This window comes from Cynocephalus volans, chromosome 6, assembly GCF_027409185.1.
Source record: "Cynocephalus volans isolate mCynVol1 chromosome 6, mCynVol1.pri, whole genome shotgun sequence".
Taxonomy (NCBI): domain Eukaryota; kingdom Metazoa; phylum Chordata; class Mammalia; order Dermoptera; family Cynocephalidae; genus Cynocephalus; species Cynocephalus volans.
In genome coordinates, this window is record NC_084465.1 from 14604845 (window position 1) to 14622031 (window position 17187).

Sequence of the window (17187 nt, forward strand, 5' to 3'; positions counted from 1 at the left end):
TCTGGGCTTGGGGAGGCCAGCAAGCCATAGTGTAGGTGATCAATGTCTCTGCTGCAGCTCCGTGCAGGGAGATGCACATCCCCTTTAGGAGCAGTGTACTGGAGCTGTTCTGGGACGGGGTCAGTAAGCAACCATGAAGTGCAGGTAGATATTCAGGTCTTCATCCAGGATCCAGTCCACCACCTCATCTTCCACATCCCTCATAAAAAAACCATGATGCTGGCCAGGTTGAAGCAGAAGGCTAGGTGTAAAAGGTGGTCCCTGATAGCTGCTGCCTTGGATGGCTGGTCTTCCTCTTGCTGGGCCATGTCCAACACTTGCCACATCTCACCCACTGATGAGGCCACAAAGTACTCTTCGAACTGCTCTTGATTCTGGTCTGGAACAGGGGAAAGGGCAGGGACTGACATCCCCGATCCTGACCTGCCCCCACCCTGACCTTGGCCTGAAACCAGGAAGGGGAAGAGTCAGAGTATAGGAAAAGAGTTGAGGCCTAGGGCTTTTGGCCCAATTGCCCATTTTCTTGGCCTTGATCAGAAAAGTTGTGGACTCTTTATCCAGAGGCCTTTTCTGATCTGTGTTCACCATAGCCCCAGTACAAACACATACCCTATTTCTATTGCTAGCTGCCTCCTCCAAGCTGTTACACTGTTTGGGGAGTGAGGTACCACCTTCAAGTACAAAGAAAACCAAAGACCCTCCTTCTCAGACAAATGCACCCATAATCCCACACACAGAAGGTGCCTGCAATGTCAGCTGGCTCAAGTGTGTCCCTGGATCAGAGCCCTGCTCCAGACCCTGTTCCACGAAACTATTATTTCACACTATAATAACAGGGGGCTGGAATTACTGCCTATAACCCAAACTCATTTCAGATCTCACCTTCGCCTAATCAGTCACCTGGGTCCTGACCTCAAACACATCTGAGCCCTGCTTCCACACATTGTCCCCCTCTTCTCTACCTACCTGGAGAGGGTGTTTTCTCTCCTGGGCTCCCCTCGTCAGGGCCTGGGCTCCCTTTCTGAGGCTTCACCCACAGCAGCAGCAGGAGGGCTGCCAGGAATGCTGCCCTGCAGAGCTGTGAGCCCAGAGAAGTCATGGACCTGTCCCCTCGCCCCCCCGCCCCCACGCTGCTGCAGGCCTTCCCTGACCCAGTGCCCAGCAGGCTCCCCCCACCTCCTGCTTCCTTCCTGTCCCTGTCCCAGCCCTTATCCCTTCCTAGCATCATTTTCTCCCCTTCTCTTCCATAGGACCTCTGACTTCATGTGCTTTGTGACATCACAGCCATGAGCTTGACCCTCATTCCAGCTTACTAGAGTGTTCCACTGCCAGGTGACAGAGTGGAGAGCAGCCAGCCGGGGGGGGGGGCGGGGAGTAGATGCTTCTAGGATGGCCACAGTGGGTCATCCTGCAGATAGCAGCAGAAATGACCTAAGAGCTTACACTTTCACGTCCACTACACCATTAGATCCACCAGACTCAAGCAGCAAACAGACTCCAAAGTAAAAGTGTCCCCTTACCCATTATATAGATGAGGAGACTGAGATTCACAGAAGAGTGGCTCTCCCACTCAAGATCACACAAAAACACTAAGGGGCAGAGCAGGACTCCGGATGAACTCTTTTGATTCTAAATATGACTTCTTCCCACTATTCCACGCAGCCTTTGTCTAAAGAGAGTGGCTTGCACAGGCTGAGGCCCTGACCAGATGCAGAAGCCAGCATCCTCAAGTCCTGGCATGAGCTGCTGCTCTACACAAAGAGTGGGTCTGTCAGAAAATGAGGATGAGGAGGGGCCCAAGGGAGGGTGGGACAGGGCACATGCTCGGTGTGTGTGTGTGTGTGTGTGTACTTGTGAGAGAGACAGACAGACAGAAAGTGTGTTGAGATGGAAAAAGAGCAGGGTGCCTGACACCCAAGCAGAAACCATCCTCTTACTCTCTCCTCATCCTCCCCTAATTTTTCTCCTTTTCTAGACTTGGCCCTCTTGTACCATCAGGCTGAAAAATCATGTTCTCCCATTTTCCATCTTCCTGTACTCTTACAGAGAAAACATTAGAGCTCATCTCTATGCTCCTCGCTTTGTGGAAGGAGTCAGAGTCTGCAGAGAAGAGGCAGCATGGCAGGGAGCCAAGGATTCTAATCAACAGATCTGGAGAAAACCTGCCTCAGTACCTAATGCCCGTCCTGCCCATGGACCTGTGGGCAGTAGCAAGCTGTGACTAATTACCCTTTGCCTTTTGGAAGGTTGTGGGTTGGGGGATACAGGATGAAGGCCTTCCCTGGAAAACCAGAAACAGAGACACAGGCCAGGAGATGCAGAATAGTTGCTAGGACAAGTGGGAGGAGAGTTTAGTTACACTGGAGCGATCCTAACCAGTTCACACTACTGCTGCTCGCTCATGCATCCCATACCTGAATGAAACACACAAATGCAGATGCAAGGACATGTGCAGAAACATGTACCCTTTCTGCAAGAGGGAAACTGCAAAAACAGTCATGCATAAAGAGACTCCTTCCCATGGAGGCTACCCATGCTAGCAGATATCCTCCCACATACAGTGGACGCCACCTCTGACCTGCTTCCTGGTGATCCATACCAGGTGATGGGGGACTGGAAAGTGGTACAGGACATCACCTGATGGCAGAGGAGGAAAGACTCAAGTAGCCTGCTGAGCCTGCTCACTCTTACCCTGCACCTGTTGACCTGTAGATCCAGAGAATGATGCTTGGATAGAAAAAAATCACTAATCTCCTCCTGGCTATTTTCAGGAGGAGCCTGTTGGTTCACTGGCCAAAAGAGAAGCCATCTCCCGCTCTGCTCTGTGGGTACAAATGGGGAGGGTGGAGGGGGTGGTAAGTGTCTCCGTGGCAGCCTGGAGTGGAAAGGGCCTGGCTCTACCTACCACAGTTACCTCTCTTCCTCACCACCCACCTGCCTAGCTCCCAGGGTGAAAGAGATAAATCCTTGCAGGAAACCAGGAATCCCTTTTAAAAGTTTTCTTCTTATTGCCAATAATTTATTTTTTCTTATTATTAGTAACAAGAAAAAATAATAATTCCATCATCCAAAGATAAACACAATGTTGTAAAGTGCAGCATTTGAATCCTTTTCCTAGATGGCTGTGGGCATGTGGAGTGGGAGTGTATTTCGTGAAAGTTGAAATCTAGGTATTATGTTTTCTTTTTCTCCTTGTCATATCAAAATAAGAGATGGGCTGCTTTGGCACAAAGGGGCTCCAGGGCCCAACAGCTCAGTTGTCCTCCCGGGCACCTGGATGGCATCATTGCCATGTGCTGGGCTCTGGGGCACTGTAGGTGGAGAAGCTGCTGCCTGAAGGGGAGAAGTCATGAGATGCCCTAGCCTGCAGAAAGCAGGGGGAGGACTGAGAAGAAAGAGAGGAGACAAAGGAAACATAGAATGGCAATGCAGGATAGACTTCAAAGAGAAGAGAACAGGAGAGACTCCAAATCTTTGGTCTGGAGCTGGGACAGGTGTCACAACTTGCTTTCCCCCCAGGTGACTTTTTCCTGCCCCTCCCATTGGAGAGGACAAAGCAGGCAGAGAAGGGCAAGGGAGAGGGAGAAGACCAGGGCTTGGGGGCCCACACACCAACCGCCATTTGCTGCTCCCCAGGCTCGTGGACAAGGCCCTTGCAGTGAGTCCCCACGCCCCTGCGCCCTGGCTCTGTGCAGCTGTGACCAGGTGGCCTCCTCTTCTGCCAGCCCCAGCCAACCCCCCGCTCCCCAGGACTAGCTTCAAGGGTTGCGCGTGTCCCTGGCAAGTGCTCCCTTCCTGGCTGCCCCCTCTTATCAGCACATCTACAACCCCCCCAGCCTTATCACTCCCTCCATCTCCTCAGACTGCAAGTCCGCAGGCTTCAGAAGCCATTACCACCCCACACTGCCCCAACCCCCAGGGAGGCTGAAGAATGTAGCACAAGGTGACCCCTCCTCATTCCCCAGGTGAGAACATGGTTCCTCCTTTTCTCAGCACCTCCTCTTCCTTTCCTTTCCTTTTTCCCTTCAATTCTTGTCCTTCTCTAAAGGTCATTCTGTCCATCCCTCAATCTCTGGAGCACAGCTTTCTTTCTAACAGCAAATAGGGGCAGCAAATAGGGTCTTCTCCTGAAGACCCCCAAGGGGAGGATCCCCAGTTTATCCCCAATCCAAGTCTCTCACATCTTTATAGCCGGAAGTTTCCCAAGAAGCAGTAAGATTGGAGCTGAGATCCCAGCTTCAAAGCCTGTTCCAGTTTTGCCACTAGCCTTGGGGTTTTAGGCAATCCCATTCCCTCTCTGTTCTCTATCCTCTCGTTCAGAATCTGGAGAACCATTATTCTGTTCGCATTCACCTCACAAGTCTACTAAGTGACTACAATTCAATGACATTGATATGCCTCTTTGCAAACCATCAGGAAGATAAATACAAAAGATCCAATGATCCAATCATATCATAATGTAATGTCTTATCTTTATTTCTTCCTTCCACTATCTCATTCCTGGAAAGAGTCCCAAAAGTGGAATCATGATTTCTTTGTCCTCTACCTCCACTAAGTTCTAGCAGTTCAATCTCTGTGGACCAGGGGGCCCTTGGGGGTCTCCTTTGACCTGCATCCCCAGGTACGTGAGAGCTGGTCTCAGCTGGGGGCTCCAAGACGCTGGCAGGGGACCAAGAGTTCTTACAGAGACAGGTGGCTTGGAAAGGGGGCTGCAAACCCTCCTTTGAGGCTGAGGACAGAGATGATCACAAGACTGAGGTAAATGGGGGGCTCAGAGAAGCAGCTCTGGGGTCTTTTGAGCCCACGTATCAAAGGAGAATCAACAGTTGTTGAGCTCTTGTGACACGTGCTTTACAAACGCTTCCATGAGACAGAGTAATTGTTACCCCAATTTTACAGGTTAGAAGACTGAGGCTCAGAAAGCTCACCTGTCTGCAAGGGTGAGAGCCAGGATTCCAGCCAGGACCTGCCTGGTTTCCAAGCTGCAGGTCTTTACTTCCTGCTCTCCTGCATCCCACTCACTGCACCTTGTTTGTGGACTCACCTTCTAGACTCTACCCTTGCTCCCCCTCCAAGTTCCTCTGCTCCACCCCTCAGCCTCTACCGGTCTCAGCCGCCCCAGCCCACTGCCAGGAACAGTTCCCTCCCCTCCTCCCTATCTGCTCTGGGGCAGCTCTGTTACCCCCGGGGAGAGTTGGGGGCGGGCTCAGCTCCGTAAAGAGCTCCTTCCTCTCCAGGGAGAGCACCTTTCCCCAGGCAGGGCCGCCAGCTGCGTGCACGCGCACACACACACAAACACACACACACACCCTGAACACGCACACACTGCATGCTGCACACACAAGTCACTCAGAGCCCCAACCCCAAGGAGACCCCGCCTCTTCCTCAGGTGCTGCCATCCTAGACCTGTTTCTTTCACCACATTCCCACATCCTGTCAGTGCCTTCGAGGAGACGACATGGGGGCTTGTCCACTCAAGGCAAGATGGCCCTGGATCCAACTTCAGAAACTCCTGACCCACTGGCTTGTCAGAGAACAAGACTGGGACCAGCACCTAGACCAAGTCTACATGCTGCAACAGAAGAGGTAGGCTTCCCAAGGGTACCAGCTTCCCAAGGGTACTGGCGTCCCTGCCACACTGATTCTCAGAATCCTGATTCACTCGGGTCTGTTTCCGCAATACAGCAAAAATTCATATGTCCTTGGATATGTCCTTCCCTTTCAACCCACCCCCCATTACAAAACCCCAGCTGGCCCCTCTGAGTGGTGGTGGAGGGTGTGGCGTTGGGCCACGCAGGGAGACCTGAAATGCAGATCTGAAGGCAAGGGCAGAATGACAGCTGAGGCTCTCACCTGCCTGCCTCATGAGAGAACCAAAAGGGAACAAATAGAAGAAGCTGGGTGTCTGGAGTAGGGTGCGCAGGCAGGAGCTGGTTGTTGGGAGTGGGCTGCTGAGGAAAGGATGAGATCTAAGGGTTTCAGAGAGCCTTTTGTTTAGAAGACTTGCTAGTGGAAGAAAGCGTTAGAAGTTACCACATGAATGAATGAAAGTTGATTGCTGGGGAAAGTGGGGAGAAGAGCTTTATTTTCTGTAACACGTGGAGCTGGCCAGCTGGGGAGGGCAACCCGGTGATACTGGAGAATCCTGGATTCAGGTCATCTACCTTTCATTGAGTCTACTGTGTGTAGTGTGTGCTCGGTCCTGAGGACACAGAGATTGAATGAGGCTCACGCCTGCTCCTGGGGCACTTTCAGTTCAGCCGGTGCTGGCACACTGAGGGGGAGATCCTTTCATGGCTTAGCCCTGAGGTCCAGCCCCAGGAAGAGCAGCCTGGGCAGGGATCCACCCTGCAGGTGGCCTCTGCACCTGTGTTTGGGGGACTTGTCTCCACTGAGAGCTGGCTGAGGGATGGGGTGAGCAGATATTAGCCATGGAATAGGGCCCCCTGCACATCAGAAAATCTCTTGGTTTAATGCCCTGCTGTCACCCTCTTGAAGTTCTCAACAATTTTGAACAAGGGGTCCTGCATTGGCATTTTGCATGGACCTGGCCTAAGTGCCCCTGAGCCCTCATACTGGCAAGGCTATCTGCTTACTCACCTACCCCCACCCCAGGCCCTGCTGTGGGACCTTTGACCTCTCCACCCCCTGCTTTAGGGTGGACTAGGGCAATCTTTGAGAGTGCTGCAGAAGGTCAGAGTGACAGAGCTGTGTGCGGTGGCCTCAGGACAGGGCCAAACTCTGGAATCCCAGCCTCAGCCACCCTGGGCTGGTCAGGGGCACATGGCCCACTGGGTCTGCAGGCCTGGGTGAGATGGGATAGGGGGCTTCCCTAAATGACAGACCTGAGCTCTGCCTTTAGATAAAAAGCTTATTCTTTAAATAAAACACTTCCCGCTGGTTCCTGGAGCTATTGGAAGAGAGGGTGTGGACAGCATGGGAGTCACCATCAGTCTGTCTATCTTTTCTTCTCACCCTGATGACCCTCAACCTGACAGACATACACATGTCTAGCAGGATAGACTCTAGCTTTATCTCTCGTTCAGTTCAAATCCAGGCAGGAACAGAAACAAAGATTAACCAACAGAGGTCCTGTAGGGTGAATATCTCAACCTGGTTTTTCCCAGGATGCCCACTCCTCTGTATATAAAAACAGGGTATTCAAACCCTGCATCTAAGAGTAAAACACAGAAGGACCAGATCCCTTATACCCTCACCTCTATTCACCCCTGGCAGAGATGTGTATCTATATAGCCTGAAGGAGAAGTCAGAACTTCAGTAGCTCACAAATTCCACAGATCTATAAGGTCTGACAGTCACTCTATTCCCTCCTCTGGTCTCTCAAACTCCCCTTGGCTAGGGAAAACAGGTTTAGCAGGCCTGGGTAGGAGACAACTCAAACCTGATAAAAATGCTCTCTCCTCCACCTGCTCCAATTCCCCAGATTCCTAAAGCTTTTGCTCAGCTTGGATGAATTCAACCAGGCCTGAGGACCTCTTTCAGGCACCCCGGCCCCATTGCAGACTTCAGGCCCTCCTCCCTTGGTCACTATGCCCTTCTATTAACTCTCCCACCCAGCCCACATTAGAGAAATCAGCATGATACGAATCCCAGCGACTGCCCAAGTGTACCCTCAGTCGCCTGAGTCCAGTAGACAACTCTTTCCAGTTCATCACTGCATACTCTGTGTGAGTCATGCCCATCTTACATGGAGAATGTCTCTGATGCTCTCTCCTCTTGGGATCTCTGTGACTCTGTCTCTACCTGACTCCTGTCCATCTTCCCCCAGGATTCGAGAGTCTCCACTGCTAAAGACAGCCAAGGAAAATAATCTCTGTGTCCTTAAGGAACTTCTGCTGGACCCAGACTGTGACTTTCGACAAAGAGGTGGGACCTGAGTTTAATGGGATGGGGGGGAGGCAGACCTCCAGCCCTTCTGCCCCAAGATTCTGAAGGTTTTCACAGCTCACACTGGAGCCTTGGAGGGTGTCTCTGGAATCAAGACTCCCTTCCTTGAAGAACTCTGGGAAGTGCTTGACGCACCTGTCTTACTTTACTCCAGGTGCCCTGGGGGAGACAGCACTGCATGTGGCGGCCCTCTATGACAACCTGGAGGCTGCCCTGGTGCTGATGGAGGTGGCCCCACAGCTAGTCAAGGAACCCACCCTGTATGAGCCATTTGTAGGTAAGGAAGCTGCACAGTAATTCAACATGGAAATGGGTATGGAGGGGCTGCTGTCATCTCTTAAAGTGAGCGTCTGAACGGCAGGCTGGGGAGGATTGATGGAGGGTCAGGAAGAAGGGCTCCCTTGAACTGGAATGAATGCATAGGTCCTGGCCTTGGCTTTTAGCACCGTGGCTTCCTTTAGCCATTTAGCATCTCCTTTCAATCTTCTTGTGGTCCCAGGACGCATCTCTTTCTTTCTCTCATAGCAACACTAGAGTGATTATATTGACACCAACACTCTGCCCCCCACCCCCAGTTGTTGAGGGGTAGGAATAATGAGCTAGGCATCTGGAGGGACTAATTGCCCTCAGTCCCAGGACACTACGAAATTCTATGTAAGGACCCGGCAGGGACCTTCTACAAGGGGTATTGAGGGGTGTTGTGTCCCTGAGAAAGGGGACAGAGACAGACCCTTGACTGACAACTGTCTCCGGGCCAGGTCAGACTGCTTTGCACATCGCTATCATGAACCAGAATGTGAACCTGGTGCGAGCCCTGCTAGCCCATGGGGCCAGCGTCTCTGCTAGAGCCACAGGCGCTGCCTTCCGCCGCAGTCCCCACAACCTCATCTACTATGGTGAGATCCAGGACCAGGCTGGGAGGAAGGACAGGTGGAGAGGTGGGCAAGGGCAAGGGGAGAGTGGGCCAAGGAGGGCCTGCCTGAAGCTGGGAGGGGCCGCCCTTAGAGGGCTTAATTAGGCCAGAGACCCAATCTCCCCATGACCCTCTGCACTGTCCCTTCCACTGGCTCTGCTAGACAAGCCTCCCCAACCCCCGAGCTGTGAGACATGGGGGAGGAGGAGGTATCTGTTTGGGGAAACTGCCCATCCCATCTTGTGATCCTGCACTCTCCTGCCATGTACTGTGTCCCCAGGGGAGCACCCTTTGTCCTTTGCTGCCTGCGTGGGCAACGAGGAGATCGTGCGGCTGCTCATTGAGTATGGAGCAGACATCCGGGCCCAGGACTCCCTGGGTAAGAGCTGGGATGTGCAGGGGGCTGAGGGAGGAGCTGGGACCACCCTCAGGCTGACTAGGATGGGGATGGGAACACTGGGGACTTTGGGCCTATGGCCACCTGACACCCCGTGTCCTCCCCCAGGAAACACAGTGCTGCACATTCTCACCCTCCAGCCCAACAAAACCTTCGCCTGCCAGATGTACAATTTGCTGCTGTCCTATGATGGACGTGGGGGCCACCTGCAGTCCCTGGACCTCATGCCCAATCACCAGGGCCTCACCCCCTTCAAGCTGGCCGGAGTGGAGGGCAACACTGTGGTGAGGGCAACTCCCCCCACCCCAGTGCGTCTTTCTGATGACTCTTCTTCCCAAACTCTTCCAGAGGATGGTGATCTCTTTTTTTCTATCCCATCACTAACGTCTTTAGCACCAGGGCTCTTTGACTCAGGAGGATTTGAGAATCTCACCTGAGAAAATCTGCTGTGACAACCCAAAGTTCCATTTCCTTTGCCTCATCTCTTCTTTCAGAGCTTTATGGGGTTTGTGGGAAGGAAAGGGGACAAAGAAAAAAGGAGGTTTGTGTAGGCAGAGGTTCACCAATTCCCCGCTGCCTATCCTTTCAAAGAGTGGGCACCTGGCCTCGGCAGTGGTGTGGTTCTCCTAGACCCGCTTCTCACGCTTTGGCCCTCTGATTCCCCCGTATGTTCCCTCAGATGTTTCAGCACCTGATGCAGAAGCGGAAGCACATCCAGTGGACATGTGGGCCGCTGACCTCCACGCTCTACGACCTCACAGAGATTGACTCCTGGGGAGAGGAGCTGTCCTTTCTAGAGCTTGTTGTCTCCTCCAAGAAGCGGGAGGTATGGCTGTTACGGAGGGTCAGGGACTCCATGTGAGGGCACTCAGTGTCCACTCAGAGCCTGTCCATTTGCTAAGATCCTGGGCTCCAGTCATTCTCCAGCCTTATAATAGGTGCCGAGGAGAACTGTCTCCTGGGAGCTGTGGGAAAGCTGAGTCTCCCCTCCCCTCCTGACTCCACTCTTCTCTGCTTAGTTCCAGCCCCATCTGCTCACCTTCCACATTTTAATGTTGCAGACGATGACCTCTCCACATGGAAGTTGCTTTCTGTCATTCATTCACTCACTCACTCATTTGTTCCTTCAGCAACATTGAGCACCTGCTGTGTCTCAGGCACCATACAGGGAACTGAGAATATAGAAATAAATAAAACACAGTTCTTATGGGTCAACTTTCTCAATTTCCTGCTGTCCTCAATATTTGCAAGAGAGTGCAACATGCATCACAATCAAATTGTGTACTTGGCACAAGGGTAGCGAAATTGATGTAGGGTTAACTGGGCTTGAATGGGCCAGAGATGTTACAGAAGAAATGCTTGAAATGGGTCTTCAAGGAGGAGTTGAGAATCACCAGAAAGATGAGGAAAGAGAGCTTTCCAGAGAGGGAATAACATAGAGATCACTCAGGCAGTACTAGATTAAGTGATTTAAGGGAAATGAAAACTTGTTGAAGATGAGTAGAAAGTAAAAAATGCTCCCAGCTTTCAGAAACCTCCAAGATAGTGGCAAGATATAATTTCCAAAGTTTATCTGCCACATGACAATTTCCTAGGAACCCTTATAAAGCCATAAAACACAGATGATTGTTAACACTAATAAATAAAAGAAAGGTTGAGTGGCCGGTTTGTGTGATTTTCCTTGGAGAATATTTCTGGAAACACATAAGCCTTGATCAGTATTTGTAAGAAATTAAAACCCCAATCCCCCTGTGTGGATTTTGCCATGGCAAATCCTCAGTCTTCTGTTTCACCTAGTTCTCAATATTCTCCTGCAGGTCTTTCTTTTTACTTTTATTTTTAAATTGGTTATGAATATTTGTGAGATACAAAGCTGATTGTCACCCCTCGTTCCCATGATGTGAGGGCCAGATTCATACCGGCAGCATATCCATTACCACAAATTGCATTTGTACTCCATGTCCCCCACCCAATTATCCCCAGCCTTCCTCCCTTTTCCCCTTCCCCCTCCACTCCAATTTGTAGCCCAAAGAATGCTCTCTCTCCCTCTGCAAGTCCAACACACTACTGCGGTCTTTCTTTCCTTCCTTCTTTCTCTCTTAGCTCCCACCTATGCGTGAGCACATGCAGTATTTATCCCTCTGTGCTTTGCTTATTTCACTCAATATGAGTTTCTCTAGGTTCATCCATGTTGTTGCAAATGGGAGTATTTCATTCTTTTTTATGGCAAAGTACTATTCCATGGGGTATATATACCACAGTTTCCTTACCAATCATTCATTGATGGACATTTAGGTTGGTTCCATATCTTGGCTATTGTAAACAGAGCTGTGATGAACATGGGAATGCTGGTATCGCTTCGATGTGATGATTTCCATTCCTCTGGGTATATGCCCAGAAGTGGGATTGCTGGATCATATGGAAGATCTATCCGTAGTTGTTTGAGAAACCTCTATGCTGTTTTCCGTAGTGGTTGTACTAATTCACAGTCCCACCAACAGTGTAGGAGTGTCCCCTTCTCTCCATGCCCTCTCCAGCATTTGTTATTCACCATCTTTTTGATTATAGCCAGTATAACTGGGGTGAGGTGGTATCTCAATATAGTTTTAATTTTCATTTCCCTGATGACTAGTGATGTTAAGCATTTTTTCATGTACCTGTTGGCCATTTGTATATCTTCCTTTGAAAAATGTGTATTTAGCTCCTTTTCCCATTTTATAATTGGGTTATTTGGTCTTTTATTGTATAATTGCTTGAATTCCTTGTATATTACAGATATTAATCCCTTGTTGGATACATAGTTAGCAAAAATTTTCCCCCACTCTATAGGTTGTCATTTCACTCTGTTGATTGTTTCCTTTGCTGTGCAGAAGGTTTTTAGTTTGATATAGTCCCATTTGTTTATTTTTTCTTTTGTTGCTTGTGCTTTCGGGCTCATGTTCATAAAGTCTGTTCCCAGACCTAGTTGCTGATGTGTTTTACTCATATTTTCCCTTAGTAATTTTACAGTTTCAGGTCTTATACTTAAGTCTCTAATCCATTTTAAATTGATTTTAGTGTATGATGAGAGATGCATATCTAGTTTCATTCTTCTGCATACGGATATCCAGTTTTCCCAGCACCACTTGTTGATGAGGCAGGCTTTTCCCCAATGTAGATTTTGGTTGCCTCTGTCCAATATCAGATAGCTATAAGCCTGAGGGGTGATTTCTGGGTTCTCAATTATACTCAACTGGTCTGAATGTCTATTTTTATACCAGTACCATGCTGTTTTGGTTACCATAGCTTTGTAGTATAATTTGAACTCAGGTAGTGTTATACCTCCAGTGTTATTTTTGTTTGTTTGTTTGTTTGGGATTGCTTTGGCTATTCAGGGTCTTTTGTTGTTCCATATAAAAGGTAAGATTGTTTTTTCCATATCTGTGAAGAATGTAATGAAAAATTGGTATTTTGATGGGGATTGCATTGAACCTGAAGATTGTTTTGGGTAATATAGACATTTTCACAATGTTAATTCTTCCAATCCAACAGCATTGAATATCTTTTCATCTTTTTGTGTCTTCTTTAATTTCTTTCAGAAGTCATTTGTAGTTCTCATTGTAGAGGTCTTTCACCTCCTTGGTTAAATTGTTCTCTAGGTATTTTACTTTTTGTGTGACAATTGTAAATAGACTTACTTCCTTTATTTCTCTTTCTGTTAGTTCATTATTTGAGTATATAAATGCAACTGAATTTTGGGCATTTATTTTGTATCCTGAAATGTTACTGAAGTTATTAGCCAGCTCTATGAGTTTTTTTATAGTCCTTAGGTTTGTCCATATATAGTATCATGTCATCTGCAAATAGGGAAAGTTTGACTTCATCTTTTCCAATCTGGATTCCCTTTATTTCTTTCTCTTGCCTGATTGCTCTGGCTGGTACCTCTGGTACTATGTTAACTAGAAGTGGTGAGAGTGGGCATCCTTGTCTTGTTCCTCTTCTTAAGGGAAAGACCCTCAGTTTTTTCCCATTTAGAGTGATACTGGTGGTAGGCTTGCCCTAAATGGTTTTTATTGTGTTGAGATATTTTCCTTCTCTATCTAATTTGTTAAAAGTCTTTATCATGAAGGGATGTTGAATTTTGTCAAATGCTTTCTCTGCATCTATTGAGATAATCATATAGTCTTTGTCCTTGAGTTTGTTGATGTGATGTATCACATTTATTGACTTTCATATGTTGAACCATCGTTGCATCCCTGGGATGAATCCTACTCGATCATAGTGTATAATTTTTTTAATATGTTGCTGTACTCTGATTGCAAATATTTTGTTGAGGATTTTTGCATCTACATTCATCAAGGATATTGGCCTGTAATTTTCTTTTTTTGTTGTGTCTTTATCTGGTTTTGGTATCAGAGTTATTTTGACTTTATAGAATGAGTTTGGGAGAGTAGCTTCTATTTCACTTGTTTGGAATAGTTTGAGGAGAATTGGCATTAACTCCTCTTTAAAAGTTTGTTAGAATTCAGCTGTAAAGCCATCAGACCCAGACTTTTCTTTGTTGGAAGATTGCTGATTACCACTTCAATCTCCTTGCTTGTTATTGGTCTGTTCAGGTTTTCTATCTCTTCTTGGTTCAGTCTTGGTAGTTTGTACGGGTCTAGAAACTTATCCTTATCTTCCAGAATTTCACATTTGTTGTCATACAATTTTTATAATAGTCTCTGATGATTTTTTGTGTTTCTGTGATTCAGGTTGTAATGTCTCCCTTTTCATTTCTGATCTTTGTTATTTGGGTCTTCTCTCTTCTTCTTCTTCTTCTTTTTTTTTTTTTTTTTTTTTTTTTTTTTGGTTACCTTAGCTAATGGTTTGTCTATTTTATTTTTCTTCTCAAAAAAACAACTTTTTGTTTTGTTGATCTTTTCTATTGTTTTTGGGTCTCTATTTCATTTAGTTGTGCTCTGATCTTCATTATTTCTTTCCATCTACTACCTTTAGGTTTGGATTGTTGTTGTTTTTCAAGTTCTTTGAGGTGTTGTGTTAGGTTATTTATTTGAAGTCTTCCCGTTTTTTTCATGTAAGCATTTATTGCAATAAATTTGCCTGCTATTATTGCTTTTGTAGTATCCCATAGGTTTTCTAGAAATTTTTTGATTTCCTGTTTAATTTCTTCTTGGACCAATAGGTCATTCAGTAGCCTATTATTTAGTTTCCATGTATTTGTATAGTTTCCAGAGTTCTGCTTATTATTAATTTCCAATTTTAGTTCATTGTGGTCTCAAAAGACACTTGGAATGATTTCAATTTTTTAAAAATTTGATGAGACTAGATTTGTCATCTAATATGTGGTCTATCCTGGAGAATGTTCCATGAGCTGACGAGAAGAAAGTATATTCTTTAGTTGTTGGGTGAAATGTTCTGTATATATCTGCCAGGTCCAGTTGGTCTAAGGTGTAGATTAAATCCTGTAGATTAAATTTGTTGAATTGTTGCCTGGAAGATCTGTACCAAATTGAGAGAGGGGTGTGCAGATCACCCATTGTTAATGTATTAGGACCTATTTCTTTCTTTAGGTCTAAGAGTGTTTGCTTTATATGTCTGGGTGCTCCAGTATTGGGTGCATATGCATTTATGATTGTTATGTTTTCTAGCTGGATAGATCCTTTTATCATTATACAGTGGTCTTCTTTGTCTCTTTTTATGTTTTTTGGTTTAAAGTCTATTTTGTCCAATATAAGAATAGCTACTCCTGCTCATTTTTGGTTTCCATTTGCACAGTATATCTTTTTCCATCCCTTCAATTTTAGTCTGTGTGTGTCTCTACAGGTGAGGTGGGTCTCTCAAAGACAGCATGTACTTGGGTCTAGCTTTTGTTCTAATCAGTCAGTCTGTGTCTTTTGAATGAAAAGCTTAGTCCATTCACATTTAGGGTAGTTATTTACAAGTGTTGCTTAATTCCTATTATTTAATTGCTTCTTGTTTAGATAGTTTAAATATCTTTTGGTCATTGTTTCCCCTTTTATTCTCTTCTTTAATGTTAGTTGGAAATTTCAGGTGGGATGATTTAGCTTCTTTCTGTTTCTTGAGGGCATTTTTGTTTTAACAGTGGGTTTTGCTATTTCTCATGTATTTGTGATAGTGGTCACCATTATTCAGATTCTGGATGAAGGACTCCCTTGAGAATTTCTTGCAGGGCTGGTCATGTGGTGATGAACTCCCACAACTTTTGTTTGTCTGGGAAATACACTATTTCTCCTTCATTTCTGAAGTAGAACCTTGCTAGGTAAAGAATTCTTGGCTGGCAATTTTTTTCTTTTAGTATTTTGAATGTATACGTCATTCCACTTCCTTCTGGCATGTAGGGTTTTGGTTGAGTAGTCTGCTGTTAGTCTGATGGGGGTTCCCCTATAAGTGGCCTGATGCCTTTCTGTTGCTGCTTTTAGAATTCTCTCTTTGTCTTTGAACTTTGCAAATTTAACTATAATGTGTCTTGGGGGGATCTTTTTGGATTGTATCTGTTTGGGGACTTTTGAGCTTCCTGGATCTGAAGGTCTATATCTCGCCCTTCACCTAGGAAGTTTTCTGTTTCTATTTCTTTGAATAGATTTCCAATACTTTTCCTTTCTCTTCCCCTTCTGGAATACCCCCAATTCAGATGTTAGAGCACTTGAGGTTGTCTGCTATCTCTCTTAGATATTACTCTTTATTTTTAATTCTTTATTCTTTTTTTTTTTTGTCTGCCTGAGTTATCTCAAAAAGAGCATCTTCAAGATCTGAAATTCTTTCTTCTGCTTGCTCTACCCTACTGCTCAAGATCTCAGTTGTGTTTTTTATTTCACTGAGTGAATCTTTCATTTCTAGAAGTTCTGCTACACTCTTTTTTAAGGTATTAATATCTTTGTATATTTCTTCCTTCATAGTCTAGATATTTTTTTTTTATTTCATTGTGTTCTCTAATTGAGTCTTCCTTTATTTCTTCAAGTTTTCTTAAGATCATTGCTCAGAAGTCTTTTTCAGACATTTCAAGGATTCCCTGTTCCATGGAGTCTGACACTAGAGCATTACTATATTCTTTCAGTGGTGTTATTTTTTCTTGTTTATTTGTAGTTCTAATATTTTTTGTTGATGTTTGGTCATTTGTTAGAGGGTTTGCTTCTTCTATTACACTGAAGTTGGCTGTAGAGTGGCCCTAGTTGCTACCGTGGTGGTGAATTGTCTTTGCTTGACAGTAGGTGTGGTGGTGGTTATATTAAACCACCTTGGGTCCTGTTTCAGAATCTGTGGTCATAGAATGAGACCCCTGTGCCATGCAGACCTGCTGGGCTCACTTTGGTGGGTCAGGCCACAGAAGCTGACACTCCCCTGTAGGTCCAAGGAGAGGGGAGGGGTCACCTCTGCCACATGGTTCTGCTGGACTCACTTTGGTGGGCCAGGCTGCAGGGTCTGGCACTCCCCTCCAGGTCCAAGGAGATGGGAGGGATCACTTCTGCCACGTGTGTCTGCTGGGCTCACCTCGGTGGGCTGGGCTGCTGGGGCTGGTGCTCCTCTCCTGCAGGTCTTATACTTGTCTTGGGTCAGTAATTTTCTTTTTTGTTCCTTTCCATATCCCTCATTCCCTTCACCCTTAGTTCCATCAGAAGACCCAGTTTCCTACCTTATGTCAAAAACAGAGGCTTTCTGGCTGGGGCTCCCTCTAGCTAGGGCTTCTTCAGTGTCCTTCCCTGAACTGCCAAGCATGTCTGGAAATTGCCCACTGTCTCACTCCTTCCCTACAGCTTCAGTGGAAAAGATATTCTTTCAGCTAATAGTTAATTCCTCTGGCTGTGCTTTAAATCTGCCTCTTCCTCATTTCTCAGATGCCTCATTCCATCCATCCCTGGTCTCCTTGTCTGCTTATGTCAAGGCACTACCCCATCTGGCTTAGATTATTGCCATGACCTATGACCTGCACCATCTGTTGCTTTTCTTCAGTCCAGTAGTACTTCTAGAG

General features: G+C 46.6%; 2 protein-coding genes across 2 annotated transcripts in view; one reads left to right on the top strand and one right to left on the bottom strand.

The window, feature by feature from the left end:
* Positions 1-200: 200 nt before the first annotated feature.
* On the bottom strand, positions 201-1099 carry LLCFC1 (LLLL and CFNLAS motif containing 1). Its single transcript, XM_063098631.1, has 2 exons — positions 967-1099; positions 201-379 (listed from the first exon to the last, which is right to left on the bottom strand). The coding sequence occupies exons 1-2, from the start codon at positions 1097-1099 to the stop codon at positions 201-203; spliced, it is 312 nt and encodes a 103-aa protein (XP_062954701.1).
* Positions 1100-5458: 4359 nt separating this feature from the next.
* Positions 5459-17187, top strand: part of TRPV5 (transient receptor potential cation channel subfamily V member 5) — a 30559-nt gene continuing 18830 nt past the window's right edge. The window contains exons 1-7 of the mRNA XM_063100776.1: positions 5459-5586; positions 7790-7887; positions 8063-8185; positions 8667-8804; positions 9102-9200; positions 9327-9502; positions 9898-10044. Coding sequence (XP_062956846.1) covers positions 5459-5586; positions 7790-7887; positions 8063-8185; positions 8667-8804; positions 9102-9200; positions 9327-9502; positions 9898-10044 — 909 coding nt within the window. The remainder of the gene's footprint in view (positions 5587-7789; positions 7888-8062; positions 8186-8666; positions 8805-9101; positions 9201-9326; positions 9503-9897; positions 10045-17187) is intronic.

Bases quoted from the DNA above. Each gene is read 5' to 3' on its own strand.
- LLCFC1 (XM_063098631.1), bottom strand. From the start codon at position 1,099: ATGACTTCTCTGGGCTCACAGCTCTGCAGGGCAGCATTCCTGGCAGCC. The intron at 380-966 runs GTAGGTAGAGAA...CCCCTGTTCCAG, and splicing joins AGAGAAAACACCCTCTCCAG to ACCAGAATCAAGAGCAGTTC.